We start from the raw sequence: 18,829 nt of genomic DNA on the forward strand, positions 1-18,829 counted from the left end.
TGGTGATACCATTTGGCATTTTCTTTGCAAAGACATTGGAGTGGTTTCCCATTTCCTTTTCCATTTTATTTTCAGATGAGGAAACTAAGGCAAATAATGTTAAGTGACTTGCTCAATGTCACACAACTAATTAATTGTCTGAGGCTGAATTTGAACTCAATAAGATGAACCTTCTGAACTTCATATCAGGTGCTCTATCCACCTTTCTCCACTATGCCATTTAGCTCCATGCCAGCCCCATTCCCACCCTAATTCAAATGTGTGTTTCTTGAGAGCAAGAACAAGTGTGTGTGTGTGTGTGTGTGTGTGTGTGTGTGTGTGTGTGTGTGTGTATGAAAGCCATGGGTTAGTTCTGTGTTTTAGGAAGATTATTTTGGTAGCTATTTGGAGGGTATATTGCAGATGGAAAAATTGGAAGTAATTAAGAGACTATTGAAATAATCCAGGTGAGAGACAATGAGAACCTTAAACAAGGTGGTAACCTTGTGAGTTGGAAGAAGTACATAGATATAAGATTTAGTGGAGAGATTTGGCAATTGATTAAATAAAGAGGGTAGTGACAGTGAAAAAAATGGAGAATGAGAATGAGATTCTAAATGTAGATGATTAAATTGGAGAATAGAATGAAGATGTGGGGAAGGCTGGAGGAAGGCTAGATTTAGGGGTAAGACAATGGTTGGGCAGGAAGCACTTTTAGTACTTTCAGAAGAAATAAATTCTTGTCCTCTTCAGCAATAACATCCTCCTTTTAGACTTTGGAATCTTCCTATCCATGTTTGCTCCAAGAGCTGTCATGGTGCCTCTGTTTCTCTTGCTAATGAAACAACAATAACAAACAACATTAGCAGTGATAGGTACTTTTATTTTCACTTTTAATTTATATTGATTGATTCCTGAACTTTTTTTTCATGATATTCATGTGGACCAAGTTAATAGCTTTCCCTGTGATTCTGGGGCTCTCTAGAGCCTTTCCTATAATTGGTTTTTCCTCGGGATCCCGGGCTGTCAGATTGTTAATACTACCATAAAGGAAGAAAGTCCAAGTTTGCCCCCTTCCCATCATTAAGAGATACTGTTGTACTGTAGAAAGAGACATGGGTTTGGAGATAGAAGATCTGAATTCAAACCCCCAACTTTGATAGTTATTATCTATGTGATCTCAGTCAAGGTATTTAATCTCTCTTGAGCTCAGTTTATTCATATGTAAAATGAAATGATTGGATAAGATGATTTAGCTTTATCTCTATGATCCTAAAGCTTTTTCTCTTGATGCTCTTCAGCCCAGGAACATCTAGGAATGTATCCTCTCTGTTCCCCAGACTTGGTGTAGAAACTCAACAGTAGCCAGTAATTCCTCCCTTACTCTGCATGGATTTTGTGGTGCTCATTGTTGTCTTGGTTGGCTGTCATCACTTGGGTCACCTTATAAGGTATTTTCAGATTCACAGCTTCCCCTTTCAGGGGAGTTAAATTAATTAATTTAAATTAAATTAATTTAAATTAATTAATTTATAAATTAAATTAAATACATAAAATTCAATTCAATTAAGTTAAAATCTGTGTAGATCACCTTTTCTTTCTCCATCTCTCAGCTCAACCTTATTTAAAGTCTAGCCATGTACATTTTAAGGGGCTGGTCACAGAAAGGTAGCTACTAGCTAAATAAAACAAAAACAAAAAACAAAACAAACCTTGGACAAAGAAATCTATTAAATCCTCCACCATGTATACATCTTCACTCTCAAGGCCATCGTAGATTCTCTTTATATCTCATCTGGATTATTTCAGTAGTCTCCTAATTACTGCAAATTTTTCTACCTGCAGTATTCTCTCCAAATACACATAGACTTTTATCTCCACTGGTGAATGAGGAAATTACTGTGTTTTGGAGTGAGATATTGATGGAGCTTTTATGAATGATAAAAAGACTATAAAAGGGAAAAAATCCCTTTCTTATACCTTTCCACTTAACCAACCTCATATTTCTCAAAGTAAGAACATTTTTTCTATCTTTTTTTTTTTTTTTGTGTGATAGATTCCACTCGAATGGACTCATCTGATTTAAACCCTCTGAAATCTATCAATCAGCTTGATTCAATTGACTACCTTTAAGTCATAGTTAATGTGACAATTTTTCCTTCTGACTTACCTAATTCATGGGAAATGTTTCCTATCTTCTAGATGTGACTTTTATCTTAGAAATCCCAAATGGTTGTTCATAAATACTCCATCTGTGGTCTATGTTTTTGTCTGATGAGAGATGAACTACAAGACCTTTATTAGGGTAAAAGGAAGATGAGGAATGGCCTCTTAACCTTGGAAATTCAGTCTAATGGCACAGCACAATGCTGTCATGGTAGACCTAGTTGATGATGAATATTCTGGTATTCAATGTACTTTAATAAAAATGATGCAGGTAGTTAGCATTTTATAAAGTGTTTTAAGTTTATAAAGCATTTTTCATGTTATTTCATTTTATCCTCCCAATCATCTTGGAGGCAGGTAATATTATTAGCCAGTTTTACAGATGAAACTGAGGGTATGAGAGAAGTCACATAGCTAGTAAGTGCTTGAATTAGGATTCAGACTAGGAATTTCTGGTTTTCAAATCCAGCACCATTCCTTCAAGTCCTTTACCACTAGTGAAGTGAACACAGTTCCTATTTTCTCTTCTTTACTATTAAAAACCTATGTTAAATAAGCAACTTTTGTGCTTAATTAAAACAAGTTAAATGGGTTTAGAAAAGTAAGAAAAAATTGCAATTGCAAAAAAGCATCTTCATTCTCAGATGAATCAGCAGGAGTTGGCAATTAGAACAGAAAGGAGGAAAAAAAGAAGCCAAATGATACTTTATAACACATTTCCCTAGTATTTCTCCACTTTTTGTTGACAAGGAAAAACAATATTTCTTAACAACATTCTGTACTGTAATTGCCTTCAGTTTCTTGTCTCACTTTTTATTTTTCTCTCTTTTTTTGGTACCCTGTCTCCAATACCCAAGGTCACTCAGGTTACTGGACTCTTGTTCCCTTCCTTGTAAATATCTGCACATTTGAGATGGGAAAGATTATTTAAAGCTATAGACCTTACAGAAGGATTTATGGAGAAGGTGGCACCTATTAGCTCTGAAAGGAACAGATTTTGCCATTTCTTCTTATTCCCAAATTACCTTTATTCTCCTAATCAAATTGGCAGCAAAGATCATCTAGATGTCAAGAAGAAAACAATCCATGTAACTTCATATAGTCAACCAGACTGGACTCTAAAATGGTCAAAGCCTCACAAAACAGGCTAGAAACAGGAGAGTCAGGCCACAAACAAAAGTTTAATTGATTTCAGAGTGAGAAAAATGACATATGTAGGTGGAAGCCCACCTCCTAAGGAGGAGGACTTAATGCTGATGTTAGGGCCATGTATATATAGGAAAGGGGTTGACCCCTCTATGAAATAAGAAGTGGTAAATCCCTCAGTGAACACTTGGTGATGTTCCAAGCAATATACTTTGCCAAGAGGGTGAAATCCAGAGTACAAATGATTATTATTATGCTAAACCCAAGGCACAGCCTGCTTGCTGGGCCTTAGCTCTGGGAAACAGAGTATCTTCAAAATTTTTGACATCACTAAAAAAAAAAAAGTGGCTGATAATCCCAAACTCTTAGGATTTTATTGTTTGCATTTTAAAGATATTCTCATTAATACAAATGAATATTTAATTAATAGAATTTCAACCACTGTGAGGGTAATTTCAGTCCATTTTGGGGATTGAACCATATGGTTTAAAGAAAAAAAAACATACTACCTAAATGTTGTTTCTTAGTTTTCATGGTAGACCTTGATGGGCTATCATCTATATTTTTGAAGGCATTTTCCTAAGGACTGAAATTGTGAATATGTTAAAGTATTTTAAAAATCTCCTGGAAAGTAAAGTATCAATAATCTCCTTTCTCCCCCAGTTCCCACTTTCCAGTTTTCATGATGCTCTCTCTGGTATTGAGGAGTCTACTATCCCCAAAAGCCAAGAATGAGAGATAATTGTAGACAAGCCAGTGACATCTCAGATAGAACAAACAGAAATTGTTTCCATTTGTTAGTCAGGATTTTTTTTTTCATGGAATTGCCAGTATTTTATGTTTGCAGAGCTTTAGAAGTCTTAGAAGTGCTCAACATACAATTTCACATTAGATAATCTTATTGACTACAGTAAGCTGGTGAGATAGGCCCATCTCACACATATGTTGTGAATTAGGAATCAGAGGCAAAAAGAGAAATCTAATCAGCCCATGTCACACAGCTACTATTTGTGAAAGACAGTACTCAAGCCTAGCTACTTGATTCCAACGCTATGGGTTGCCATGTGGGGGTCATGTTTTAATTAATTATAGATTCACAAGGTCCATAGATTATTGGAATTGAAGGGTTTTCACCTATAAAATGAAGGGACTTCTAAGTCCCCTTTTCGACCCTAGGTTTCTGATCTGTTGTATGAGTATCTAACCCCATTTTTTCCTTTCATAAACAGAAAGAAAGCATATTTTCCCCTCTATTGATTGGTTTTGAAACTGACTGAAGAAACTAGCTGCTTGCAAATACCACTGAATTCTCCTAAATCTTTGAACTCAGAATCTATAATCCTATGTTCCTAAAATGTCAGTGTGTGTTTGTTCTATTGTCTTTTCAGAAAAGGAATGTTTGGACTGAAATTGAAGAAGAAAAAGAAGAAAGAGGAGAAGGGATTGATTCTAGCAAACAAAGGTGCACAAGGTAGGATAGAGTGGATGAATGGAATGTGTGGCTTGGTTCTGCAGCATAGAAAGCCATAATCTTATGTTTGCTCAGGGATGTTTACATCCAATATCAATCCACATATGTTACAGGAATACCTGGCACATTTCCTATCATGTTAATTTAACTTAATTCAGCAAACATTTATTGAGGGCTTATAATCTAGTAGGAACTAAGGATATAAAATGTCAGTTCCTATCTTCAAAGAGTTTAGAACCCACTGAGGGGAATAAAACACTTAAACAACATATAAGTCAAAGTGTAAATACAAAAGAAAGCACCAGGCAGAATATTAAGAGAAATTTAAAGAGAGAGAATCTTCAGTTTAGAGGATGAAAAGGGAGTGCCTGAGCTAGCTGGACCTTTAATGAAGCAAAAAAAAAATCCATAAGTAAAAATGGAGGAGAAGTCTGTTCTAGTATTTGAGGATGGTGTGAAGAAAAAGGGCTAAAATCAGGAGAGAGCAACATGAGAACTAAAGGAGAGGGTGTGAGATGTTGGTGTTTGTTATCTTACCTCCCAATAAGGGGAAAGAACTTTGAACTGCTGGAAAGTTAAATAACACTCTCCTATGTTAGGTCTCACCTTCCCTTGAGATTTACACATGACACATAGTACCAGAAAAGGGATCTGAGTAGCTCTTCTAGAATGCATCCTTCTGTACTCATCCTTCCTCTTTCTGCCTCTGTCTGGCAGTGGGATTTTCTCTCTGGAGAGAATGTCGGTTTATTGATTTCCTCCCCAGGTCTTAGGATGTATCTTTGTCTGTGACCTATCACAGTCTGTCTCTCTGAATTGATCTTGGAATAAATAAGATCTGGATTCAATGCTACTACCAGTAATTAAAAGTGAAATTATTATGAGCAAGTTACTTCCTCGAACCTCAGTTTTATCATCTATATCATGTGAATGATGAAATCTATTATACTTATTTTATCAGATTGTTATAAGACTCAAGTATGATAATGAATGTAAAATGCTTTTCGAAGCTTCAAATTGAAATATCAACCCATTGTCATTATTCCCATTTGAATAGAATGACTAACAAAGTTATAACATTTTCATGTTTACAGTATCATTTTAATTTGTTGCCTCTGAATTACACAACAATCCTGTGAGGTAGATAATATTGCTAGTATTAACTTAACTGAAGGATTATGATTTGCTCATAGTTACATAGTAAATATATGACCTTCAAAGTCTCTGATTCTAAAACAATGCTCTTAAAAGTCTATGACAGTAAGTATTGTGAACAGCACAACACAAATGGGCTAGTGGCAGTTGAAAATAAGAAGTTGCTGATAATTCAACAAAGCTTTTTATTAAGAGAAATCATGCTGCTTATATGTCTTAAAACCATATATTATTATGAAGGCATTGTTTTGTGACCAACCCTGGTTTCTGTTTTCTATGATCTAACTCTATGAAACATGTTGTTAGTTTCTAGGGACTCAATCTTGTGTAAAGTTCACAATGCCCCAGTAAATTTGCCAAAATCTTATATTTTCTTATGATTTCAAGCTTAAATGCACCCTTGATTAATCTTAATAAGAGCAGAACATCCCAGTTACTGAAATTTCTAGCTTCCTGGGAGTTCTCTACAAGTAAGGTCAATAAGATTATTAGATACATCATTTTCTAATCTGTACTTCTATATCTTTTCCTTACCTTTGCTTAGTAATTAATCTTTCAGTAATCCTGGGGTGGGGGAGAGAGATATTTGGCATTAAATAATGGCCTACTGCGCCTGCAAAAGCTTAAGAAAAATCCATTAAAATAGATTAAAAGAAACTTCTGATTGATGTCTCAGTTTCAAAGTGTCTAACTCCTCTTGTATCATGCTGGGAAATTCAAGGATTCCAGTCATCTCCCCATTTTGATGTAAAGGGGGAGGGGAATAACCTTCACATAGATTTGATGTCATATTTTACAATTTCATTTATAATAGACTTATTATTATGGTATTTTCCTAATAATAAATTCCCTCAGGGTTGCCAGTAGGCATGCTTTACAAAATGGTATTAACTGCTTTAACACATTCATTCGTCCATAGTAATGGCAAAAGTTTAGAGAACACAGCTTTTGTTTGAAAATCTGAGGTATAAATAGGTCTTTATCCTAAAGAGATTTCAAAAAAGGGAAAAGGCACTACATGTACAAAAATATTTAATTAGCTCTTTTTGTAGTGACAAAGAATTGGAAATTGAGGGAATGCCCATTAGTTGGGGAAAGGCTGAACAAATTGTGCTATATGATTGTGATGGAATACTATTTAGTGTGCTATAAGAAATGATGAACAGTATAGTTTCAGAAATTTTTGAAAAGATTTGCATGAAATAATGATAACTGAAATAAGCTGAACCAGAACATTGTATATAGTAATAGCAACATTGTTTGATGATCAACAGTATGATTGACTTAACTTTTCTTAGCAATATAATAATCCAAAACAATTCCAAAAGACACATGATGAAAAATACTGTCTCCATCCAGAGAAATATAGTGTTTGAATGCAGATCAAAGCATACTATTCTCAGTTTTTTGTTGTTTTTTCTTTCTTTCCCTTGGTTTTACCCTTTTATTCTTATTTTTCTTTCATAACATGACTAATATGGAAATATGTCTAATATTATTACACATACGTAGTTTATATGAGATCACTTGCTTTCTTTGGGAAGGAAAGGGAAGAAGACAGAAAAAAAATTGAAACTCATAATCTTAAGAAAAATGTTGAAAGCTATATTTACATCTAATTAGAAAAAAATAAAGTACTATTTAAAAAAATTTTATTGAAGCTTTTTATTTTCAAAACATAGACAAGGATAATATTTTTACCATTGATCCTTGCAAAACCTTGTGTTCCAATTTCCCCTTCCTTCCTCCTTCCCCTTCTAGATGGCAAGTAATCCAATATATGTTAAATATGGTACAAATATATGTACACACAATATAGGCATACATATTTATATAATTATCTTGCTGACAAGAAAAATCAGATAAAAAAGAAAGAAAATAACATTCAAGCAAACAATAACAAAAGAAGTGAAAATGCTATGTTGTGATCCCCACTCACTTCCTACAGTCCTCTCTCTGGGTACAGATGGCTCTCATAATCATAAGATCATTGGAACTGGCCTAAATTATCTGATTGTGGAGAAGAGCCACGTCCATCAGAATCGATCATTGTATCATCTTGTTGTTGCCGAGTGCAATGATCTCCTGGTTCTTCTCACTTCATTTAGCATCAGTTCATGTAGGTCTCTCCAAGCCTCTCTGAAATCATCCTGCTGGTCATTTCTTACCGAACAATAATATTCTATAACATTCATGTACCACAATTTACCCAACCATTCTCCAATTGATGGGCATCCATGCAGTTTCCAGTTTCTGGCTGCTACAAAGAGGGCTGCCACAAACATTTTTGCACATGTGGGTCCTTTTCCCTCCTTTAAAATCTCTTGGGACATAGGCCCAGTAGACTACTGGATCAAAGAGTACGCCCAGTTTGATAATCTTTTGAGTACAATTCCAAATTGCTGTCCAGAATGGTTGGATCCAGTCACAATTCCACCAATAATATATCAGTGTCAATGTTTTCTCACATCCCCTCCAACATTGGTCATTACTGTTTCCTGTCATCTTAGTCAATCTGACAGGTGTATAGAGATATTTTAGAATTGTCTTAATTTGCATTTCTCTGATCAATAGTGATTTAGAGCATCTTTTCATATAACTACAAATAATTTCATTTTCTTTATAAATTATTTGTTCATATCCTTTGACCATTTATCAATTGAAGAATGGTTTGAATTCATATAAATTTGAGTCAATTCTCTATATATTTTAGAAATGAGGCCTTTATTAGAACCCTTGAATGTAAAAATGTTTCCCCAGTTTATTGTTTCCTTTCTAATTTTGTCTGCATTAGTTTTGTTTGTGCAAAAAACTTCTAACTTAATATAATCAAAATTTTCTATTTGGTGTTCAATAATAAGCTGTACTTCTTCTTTGAACATAAATTCCTTCCTCCTTCACAGATATGAAAGGTAAACTATCCTATGTTCTTCTAATTTGTTTATCATATCATTCTTTGTATCGAAAGCATCAACCCATTTAGACCTTATCTTCGTATATGGTGTTAGGTGTGGGTCAATGCCTAGTTTCTGCCATACTAATTTTCAATTTTCCCAGCAATTTTTGTCAAATAGTGAGTTCTTATCCCCAAAGCCGGTGTTATTGAGTTTGTCAAACACTAGATTGCTATATTCATTGATTATTTTGTCCTGTGAACCTAACCTATTCCACTGAACAACTACTCTATTTCTTAGCCAGTACCAAATGGTTTTGATGACCGCTGCTTTGTAATATAATTTTAAGTTTGGCACAGCTTGGTCACCTTCGTTGGCATTTTTTTATTAATTCCCTTGAAATTCTTGATCTTTTGTTTTTCCAGATAAACTTTGTTATTATTTTTTCTAGATCTGTAAAATAATTTTTGGAAGTTTGATTGGAATGGCACTAAATGAGTAGACTCTTTTGATCATATTGTCATTTTTATTATATTCGCTCAGCCTACCCAAGAGCATTTGATATTTTTCCAATTGATTAAATGTGACTTTATTTGTGTGAAAAGTGTTTTGTAGTTGGTTGGAATACACAGGAGAGCTATTGGAATACCCGGGAGCCACCTGACAGTGGCTGCTGGAGATCCAACCCAGAATGGATCTCCTCTTATGACAGGATGATACAAGGAAATTGAGAGGCAGTTGTTGTTCTCTGACTTCTCTGACTAAGAGGCCATTGCATTGTCTGACCTTCCTCCTCTTCCCTCTGCCTCCAGTTTGTCTCATTCCCAGTCCATAACACCTGTGTCAGCAAAGGCTGCCCTGCAAATCCTTCAGATGCTATGATCCACAGCGGCTCTCAGAGAATTAACCTGTCCCTTAACAGTAGTGTTCATATAGTTCCTGACAAAAATAAAGTACTATTATTAATTTTAAAAATATAATCTGAAGTAATGGGAGAGAATGATCTTTTGTTGTCTTTCATTTTGGAGCAACTAAATGTTAAGTTTTTCCTAATATGAAGTTTCTTTTCTATATCTTCTACTTATTGTTGTTCCTGGTTCTGCTTTTTGAGGCTATACATAAACAGTCTAATCTTTCTTCCACTTGTTAACTCTTCAAATACTTAATGACAGTGATCACAGTCCTTTCTTCTTATCTGCCCCCACCCCCACCCATCTTCTCATCATCAGATTCAAATTCCCAATTCCTTCAACTGTTTTTGTATGACATGACCTCAAGGTCCTTCACCATCTTGGCTGACCTTTTTTGGATGGTCTCCAATTTATCAACATCTATTTTAAAATATGGTGGCAAGAAGAGAACACAATATTCTTGATATAATCTGGAAAGGAAAATGTTATTATAACTATTTATTTTTCTGACAGTGACCAGTCTAGAAAAGTTATAGCAGTGTTTTGCTTTCATGATCTCTTCATATACATAATTGATTTGGGGGGAAATTCTGAAGTAGGTTGAATTTCTACTTTGTTGCTTATGAAAATCTATGTGACTTTGAACAACTTTCTTCACTTTTCTGTATCTCAGCTTCCTTGTTTATAAAATAAAAGATTTTGATTAGATGAATTCTAAGCTCTCTTTCAATCTCATGATCTTATGATTTTCTCTGTCCCTATTGGTAATATTTCCTTCTTAGCTCAGTTTATGTGCACATAGTTTGAATATGCTCTCTTTTATCAGGAACTATCAGAAAAGGAGATGAAATTCACTTCTTATGTAGAGGAATTGTCTAATAAAACTTAGTGTTATTTGTCCATAAGATTATTTGCCTTTTTATTAGGTATATGCATTTTAGGATACATAAATTAAGCTCTAATGAGTAGAATAAATAATCTAAAGATAGTAAGTCTAAAGCTCTAAGAAGCAGAATTACTTTTTTCAGGCAATGATAAGAAACAATAGCTAGAACAAAGTATAGTACTTTAAGGTTTGCAAAATATTTTACAAATATTATCTCATTTTATCTCCATAGCAGACCTAAAAGGAGTCTTGATTGATTGAGGCAAGCAGAGGTTAAGTAAATTGCCAAAAGTCACATAGCTAGTAAGTGAAAGATTTAAATTCAGGTTTTTATGACTCCAGATTCAGCTCTATCCCACTACACCAACTACAGAGGGCCTTTTCTTTTGTACCTCTGAAATTTCAACAGTATTCAAAGTAAGGTTCTCCTTCTTAAAGTGTAGTAGAGAGCTCAAAAAATTTGCCACCCAATTAATTGGTTTAATTTAATTTTCTACCGAATTGACCATTTGGGGATTTTAAAAATTCATTAATACTTGAATGAATTAGTTTAATCAAAGAGAGCTGAGCACGAAACTGAGGGAATGGAAGTTATAGCAGACTGAAGAAGAGGAAGAGATAATTTTGGAATATGCAAAAGACAATTAAGGATCTTAAGGACACAAGTGGTACTTGCATCACTGCTGAAGATCAATGGCAAGAGATTCAGAATAGAAAGGCAGAATTGAGAAGTGAACGGCTGCTTAAGAAAACTGTATGTAATGTTCAGATTTCTGGACTACTACTTAAAATAGGAATGATAGGCTCTTGTCCAGGGATGAAACACAACTTAACATGGTTGCTAAAGATGTTTTTGCTATCTTTCAAATTTAATTATGAAAGCTTTAAATGGAAAAGGAAAGGGAGGGAAGAAAAAATGTGTTGTTTTTTACTTGAATTCATAAACCAGAAGTTATTGATAGGAGACTTACTCATTCCTCAGGGATTCTCAGAGAATCTAGAAGTAGTCAGACTAAAAAAGGTAATCTAAATGACTATATACTTTGCAGTCAAAGGTGGAGAAGCTCCATACAGTCAGTTAAAACAAGACCTGGAGCTGATTGTGGCTTAGATTATGAGTTTCTTCCTGCAAAATTCAGACTTAAATTGAATAAAGTAGGGGAAACAATCAGACCATGTAGTTGTGACCTAAATGACATCCTTTATGAATATGAATGGAGATGCCTTATTCTTTTTTCTAATGTTGCCATCTCTCTAGTTCAGATCCTTATCACCTAATGCCTGGTTTATTCTAATAGCTTATATGTTGGTTTGCCTGCTTCAGATTTCTTCCAAATCTAATTCATCTGCCATTCAATGACTGAAGTGATTTTCATAAAGTATTGGTGAGTGTCATGAATATCACACACATTATTTCCACCGTTCTAAACTTCAGCATCTTCCTATTGATAATAGGATCAGATACAAAATGCTCTGCTTGTCATTATGTAGACTAGCCCCTTCATATCTTTTCAATTTTCTTGCACTTTACTTCATGACATGTAGTCTTTGATCTAGTAACAGTCCCACTGGCTGTTCTTTGATTAATATATCTATCTTTCAGCTCCAAGTATTCTTTCGGGCTATCCATTTTGCTTGGAATACTCTCCCTCTCTTCTGCTCCATATAGAATATAATTTTTATTGCATTATGACCTGAAAAGGATACTTTTAATATTTCTGCTTTTCTGTTTTTACCTATAAAATTTTTATGTACTAATATATGGTCAATCTTTGTAAAGACACAATTGACCCCTTAGAAAAAAGTGTATTTCTTTTTATTTCCATTCAGTTCTCTCCTCTGCTCTCTACTAACCCCTGTCTTACTTTAAATTCTGTGTTTTACAGATTAGATACTTTTGTCTTTGTTTCTTCAGAGAAACGTGGAGAACTTGTAATCCCTTAGGAGGGATTCTACTTTTAACTGTAAAATTTTGTGATCAATCTTTGTAAAGATACCATTAACCACTTAGTAAGAAGCGTATTCAGTTCTCTCCCCCACTTCAACTACTAATCTCCCTGATTTACTTTAAGTTCCATGTATTACAGGTTGGATACTTTTGTCTTTGTTTCTGCAGAAGGGCATGGAGAAATTGCAGCGTCTCAGGAGAGATCTTCTACACAAGCAGGACAAGATGCTGACTTGGTGCAAGATAGTACACTCACTTTTCCAACATCCTCAGTCCCTCTGAAGAGAAGGTATAATATTGTCCTCTTCCAAAAGCCTACCACATCTGTTGCCCGGCAGAGATTTGCCTAATGATATCATTTATCCTTCATAATCTCATAGAATTGGCTGGGCTAGCTTCTTAGCCCCCATCCTTAGTAGTGATAGGATTTGCAAGGAGTACCAAAGTGTTAATCATACAGCAGGAGTAGCATCATATGTAATGTTAGGAGGCAAACTAAGGACCTATTGAAGAGACAAGGTCTCAGATGCTACTGAAAGAGCTTCAGTGATGGGACTAAAGGTCCTTGCCTTGCTTTTGTTCCACGAAGGAAAGATGTTTTACTTAGAAGATATTGTTACATACCAAAACCAGGTTTGAGGTACTCTCTAGAAATTTCCAGTTAGTAGATCTAAAAATTTCTAGTTAATAGATCTAGGCCTTGCAGATCTAGACTAGTAAATGTAGGTGTACTGGTTATATTATCATAGTTAATTAATTATATTAATATATTTTATTAATTTTGTTGTTATATTCTATTAATTCTATTTTCTATTAAATTCTATTCTATTAAAGATATTTTAATTAGTATTAGACATTTTTAAATAATTTCTCAAGTTGATGATTTATACAAAATTGTTTCTATCCTTTGATCACTTGTCTATTTGAGAAAGGGGCATTATGCTTATAAGTGTATCAACTTCATATATGAAAGAGAAAAACAATCATATATTCAGTACCTTACTATGTGTCAGATACACTTCTAAACATTTTATATGTTATTTGATTCTCACAACAGCCCTACCAGTTAGATGCTTTTATTATTCTCATTTTGTAGTTGAAGAAACTGAGTCAGACAAGTCACAGTATAGAAAAATTATTTACTTATTCAAATTATTTTCTCCCTTAATCTGTGTATTTTATTTTAATTTTTGAAATATTATTTATAATAAAAATAATAGTCTCTAGTAAATCCTTTCAGTTTTCTCTTCTCTATAATTGAAATAAATGTTATTCTCTTTTCTTCCAAAATTTTTTTATGACTTTATAGCATATTGAGATAAATGATCCCATTGGAATTCATTGCAGTATATAATTTTAAATGTAGTTGTAAATTCATTTTTCCAGCTTAATTTTACCTAACTTTTACTGTCTATTTTTATTAAATTTTAATTACTTTTCTCAATAGTTTTGTTTTAGATTTATCAAAAACGAATCTCTTATATATACTAGATTGTCTTTTCTATTCTAGTCTTTTCCATTTCATAGAGAAATCAACTTTTGTAATTAATGCTTTATAGCACAATTTGAATTATTTCATATTCTTATTTATTTGTTTCCTTATTAATTTTTATTTTGATTACTTAATTCTTTAACTGATTGGTATTGCATTAAATTGATTCATTAATTTGGGAAATAAGGACTTATACTGACAATCTAAATAAAGTCAGGGGAGTCCTCTTTAATGTATTTTTTTCTTCATTTAAAGTTGTCTTTTTAGAATTTTCCTATTTATCTAGTAAATGCTTACACATTTATTTACAATTCTATTATAAGACATAAATTCCAATTCTATCTTAGAGGTTAGATGATCCTAAACATCTCACTTAAACCTTAGTTTCCACATCTATAAAATGGAATTGTAAGGATTGCCTCTATAGATAGCTAGGTAGTTACTACACTAAATGCTGAGAATGCAAAGAAAGAAAAAAAAAAAGAACACTTTCCATCCTTGTGGGAAAGACAACTATGTGCATTTAAGAGATACCCAGGGTAAATTGGAGGTATGATAGAGGGAAGCTACTCGCATTAAGGAAAAGCTCCTTGCAGAAGGTGAGATTTCAGCTGTGATCTGGAGGAAGCCAGAAAAGCCAAAAGGCAGAAATGAGCAGGGAGAGATTCCAGACATGGGTGGTAGCCAGTGAAAATGTACAGATTTTGGAGATGTAATCTCTTGTGCAAAGAACAATAGACAGGGGGCCAGTGTCTTTAAACTATAGAATATATGTGTGGGGGGAAATAAAGTGTAAGAAGAGATGAAATACAGAAAGGAACAAGTTGTTTTCAAACCTAAAGGATTTTATATGGGATCCTGGAGGTAATAGGAATTCATCAGTTTATTGAGAGGGAGTGGTCCTACCTGTGATTTAGGAAGATCACTTTGGTAGCTGAGTGAAGGATGGACTGAAATGGGCAGACCCAGAAGTAGGCTGTTCCAATAATACAGGTTTGAGATGATAATAGTCTATACTTGAGTGATAGTTTTAGTGTCAGAGGAGAGAGGAAGACATATGTGACAGATATTATAATGGTAGAAATGATAGATCTTGTCAACTGACCGTTATGGGAGGATAAGTGGGGAGTTGAAAATGACATCAGAGTTTTGAGCTTAGATGACTGGGAAGATGGCTGTGCTCTCAGCAGTAAGGGAAGATGGGGCAAACATTTTGAGGAAAAGATATTAAGGTCAGGTTTGGTCTTATTGAGTTTGTGGATTTTCCAGTTCAAGATGTCTAAAAACAGTAGAAAATATGAACCTGGAGGTCAAGAAAAAAAGTTAATGGTTCAATAGATAGAAATAGATCTAATAATCTGCATTAACATGATAATTAAATTCATGGAAGCTGATGGGAACATCAAATGATAGTATAAAGGGAGAAGACCCAGGAGGGTCTCCTAAGTCTAAAGGCCTTAGGAGACACCTGTGGTTGAGGACAGCATGGATAAGGAGAGTGAAAAGAAGTAGTCAGGAAAAAAGGAGAACCAGGAGAGAGCAGTGTTGTGAAAATCTACAGACAAAAAATATTAAAAAGTGGGAGCAACCATGTCAAAAGCTGAAAAGAGGTTGAGAAGGATGAGGAATGAGAAAAGGCCATTAGATTCAAAGATCAATAGTAATTTTAAAGAGAATAATTCCAATATCAAATGAGATCTGTGTGTATCTGTATATATGTTTACACATATATGCATATATGTACACCTATAAATATACACACATATGTAATATAAATACATAAGGGACAACTAGGTAGCGCAGCTGATAAATTTCAGGTCTGAAGTCAGAACTCAACTTCCTGAGTTTAAATCTCGTCTCAGATACTTACTAGATGTGTGACCTTGGGCAAGTCAATTAGCCCTGTTTGCCTTTTTCCTCATCTGTAAAATAATCTGGAGAATGAAATGGCACATCACGCTGATTTTTGTTGTTGTTCTTCTTCATTTTGGAAGAGGATCAGTGAACTGATGGAATGATGTCTTGATTTGTGCATGAATTGGACTTAAGTGGCTCAGAATCTCTGCCAAGAAAATCCCAAATGGGATCATGGAAAATTGGACATGACTGAAATGACTGAACAATAACAAAATAAATACTTGTGCTTGTACACAGAGAAAGAAAGACAGAGAGAGATAGAGACAGAAAGAGAGACAGAGAAAGTGACAGAGACAGAGAAAGTGACAGAGATGGGGGGGGAGAGAGAGAGACAGAGAGAGAGAGAGAGAGAGAGAGAGAGAGAAAGAGAGAGAGAGAGAAAGAGAGAGAGAGAGAAAGTGACAGAGAGAGGGGGAGAGAGACAGAGAGAGAGAGAGTGACAGAGAGAGAGAGAGAGAGAGAGAGAGAGAGAGAGAGAGAGAGGGTGGGGAAGAGGGTGGGGAGAGAGACAGAGAAAGAAAGAAACAGAGATAGAGAGAGAGAAAGCAAAAGAGTGAGAGTTTGTCGATTTGACTTAATCCTTGCAACTGAGTAGAAGCTCCATTTTAAGATTGAGAGATTTACATATACATATACATATATATGTAATATAAAGAATTTTACCAGCCCTAAAGTGTTATAATAATATTAATATTAATACAATAAAAATACAATAATAATAGCTACCATCACCACTACTATTCTTATTAAGGAGTCAATCTTTTCTTCTCTCCTTTTAACAGATCAAAATTGGTGACAAAGATCCATGATGGTGAAGCCAAATCCCAAAGTTACCAAGTGAGCATATAGCATTTGTAATCTTTCAGTTCATTGAAATGGACAGTGACTTCTGGAATGACATGGATCATGCCTTTGTATTGCAGATTGCCATAATCATCATTGAAGCCCGGCAATTGGTAGGAGAAAACATTGATCCAGTTGTTATCATTGAAATTGGGGATGAGAAGAAGCAAACATCAGTTAAAGAAGGGACAAACAGCCCCTTTTACAATGAAGTAAGTTGTTCTTTTTTTTTTTTTAAGTCATTGTTAAATAATCGTTAATTCTCTTTCTCCCTCTCTGCTCTATTGTCCTGGTCTTAGCTTAGACCACTTGGATTTTTAATTATGGTGCTGTCCTTCAGCGTGACTGTTTTAGTCAAAATTTAATTTTAGTAATCTTGGTTTTCTTATCTGAAAATTGAAGGTGTTAGATTGGATGTTTTTAGATGGACTGAGGTTCATTCCATTTTTAACAGTCTGAAAATCACTAACTAGAAAAATATGGAAAAATATAGTCCAACCCATAAATTCCATTTCAGCTGATAATTTCAATTTCTTAATTGCTGTTCTCACATCTTCCAAAAGTGGAGAATAAAGAACTGATTGGTGATTTCTCTCCTTCTCCATGTTCTGCTTCCTCCTAGGATACATTTTACAGTGAAATGTAAGCAAGAGGAAAAAGGAAGAGAATCCAAGATATAGAATCAGTATGTAAAAGCAGATCAAGATTGCAAAGATTATCTGCTTCAATTCTCTCATTATATAAATAAAAAATTTAGGCCCCAGTAGTTGAGATGCTTTGATCAAAGGTACATAGGAGTAAATGATGGACTTGAGGCTGAAACTTTAATACTCTGATTTGGACTTTTTCCACAACATGACCTCAATGGTTCTCTTCTGGATTAAGTTGACAATAAATAAACAAATGACTGAACAACCAGCCAAATAAATAATGATAGCTAGAATTAATATAGTGTGTTAAGACTTGAGAAGTGTTTTACAAATGTTATTTCATTTGATCCTCTCAACAATCCTAGGATATAAATAGTATTATTATTACCATTTAATGGGTGAAGAAATTAGAGCAGATAGTGGATAAGTGGCTTACCTAGGATCACACAACTAGTAAGTATTTAAGGATGGTTTTGAACCCAGATTTTCCTGAGTTTAGATCTAGTGGTCTGTCCATGATTACATCACACTGCAGTAAGTAAGGCAAAGGATAATTCTGAGTTAAGACAAAGATTTTATATAGGATTCAGGTGATGAACTACAGATCTGCTGTAAAAGAAGCAGCCTAGATATGTTAAAAGATACCATCAGATTGGTCACAAAGGGATGAATTTTGTCTTTTCAAGACCTACCACTAAATTATAGAAGAGTTGCAATCTACAATGGCAGAAGGAGTATCCTAAAGGGGCCTAGGTTCAAAATCTGCTTTTGAGGCTTAATCCCTCTAGACCTATATCCTCAGCTGAGGATGGCTTGATGAGACAGCTTCTGAAATGCCTTTAGATTAAATCTCAGAGTCTAAGTCTGGATGTAAGCCAAGATTTTCTTGATTCTTGATTCAGTGCTCCATCCACTCTGCCACCTTGCTCCAGTGGATATGGCAAAAAATAACTCTGAGTTATGATAGAAAGGCTTTTTGTATTATCCAGATAATGGACTTTAAATTAGCTATTTTAGCCTCTTTCTCTCAAGAATAATCCATTTGCAATGAGGGTAGTTGCCTATCCCTACACTCTTGAAAACTGACCCCTCTGAAAAGGCTGAGAGGAAGGGTCATTTGTTTTATGTTGTGCAGCCTTAGCCTTCTGAATGTAAAACTGAAAGCTCTTGTGAGCAGTGGAGTCCTTTCAAGTAACTGCTGTATAATGCCAATGGTAATTTTCCATCTGTGCTTAGAGCTCTAGGTAGCTCCTGCCTACATATGCCTGAGGCAGTAGCCAGACACAAGAAGATCAAGCAGAGAGCAGAGCCTCTGAGTGATGGGGGAAGATTAAAACAGCTAAATCTCTTTGGGTTGGCTGAGGATTTATT

The 18,829-nt window shown here is 34.6% G+C and overlaps 1 protein-coding gene across 1 annotated transcript in view; it reads left to right on the forward strand.

The window, feature by feature from the left end:
- The window catches only part of FER1L6 (fer-1 like family member 6), a 258,649-nt gene that overhangs the window by 42,963 nt on the left and 196,857 nt on the right, over positions 1-18,829 (forward strand). Inside the window, exons 2-5 of the mRNA XM_051971065.1 lie at positions 4,680-4,762; positions 12,725-12,845; positions 16,748-16,802; positions 16,889-17,020. Coding sequence (XP_051827025.1) covers positions 4,680-4,762; positions 12,725-12,845; positions 16,748-16,802; positions 16,889-17,020 — 391 coding nt within the window. The remainder of the gene's footprint in view (positions 1-4,679; positions 4,763-12,724; positions 12,846-16,747; positions 16,803-16,888; positions 17,021-18,829) is intronic.

Source organism: Antechinus flavipes, chromosome 1 (assembly GCF_016432865.1).
Source record: "Antechinus flavipes isolate AdamAnt ecotype Samford, QLD, Australia chromosome 1, AdamAnt_v2, whole genome shotgun sequence".
Classification (NCBI taxonomy): domain Eukaryota; kingdom Metazoa; phylum Chordata; class Mammalia; order Dasyuromorphia; family Dasyuridae; genus Antechinus; species Antechinus flavipes.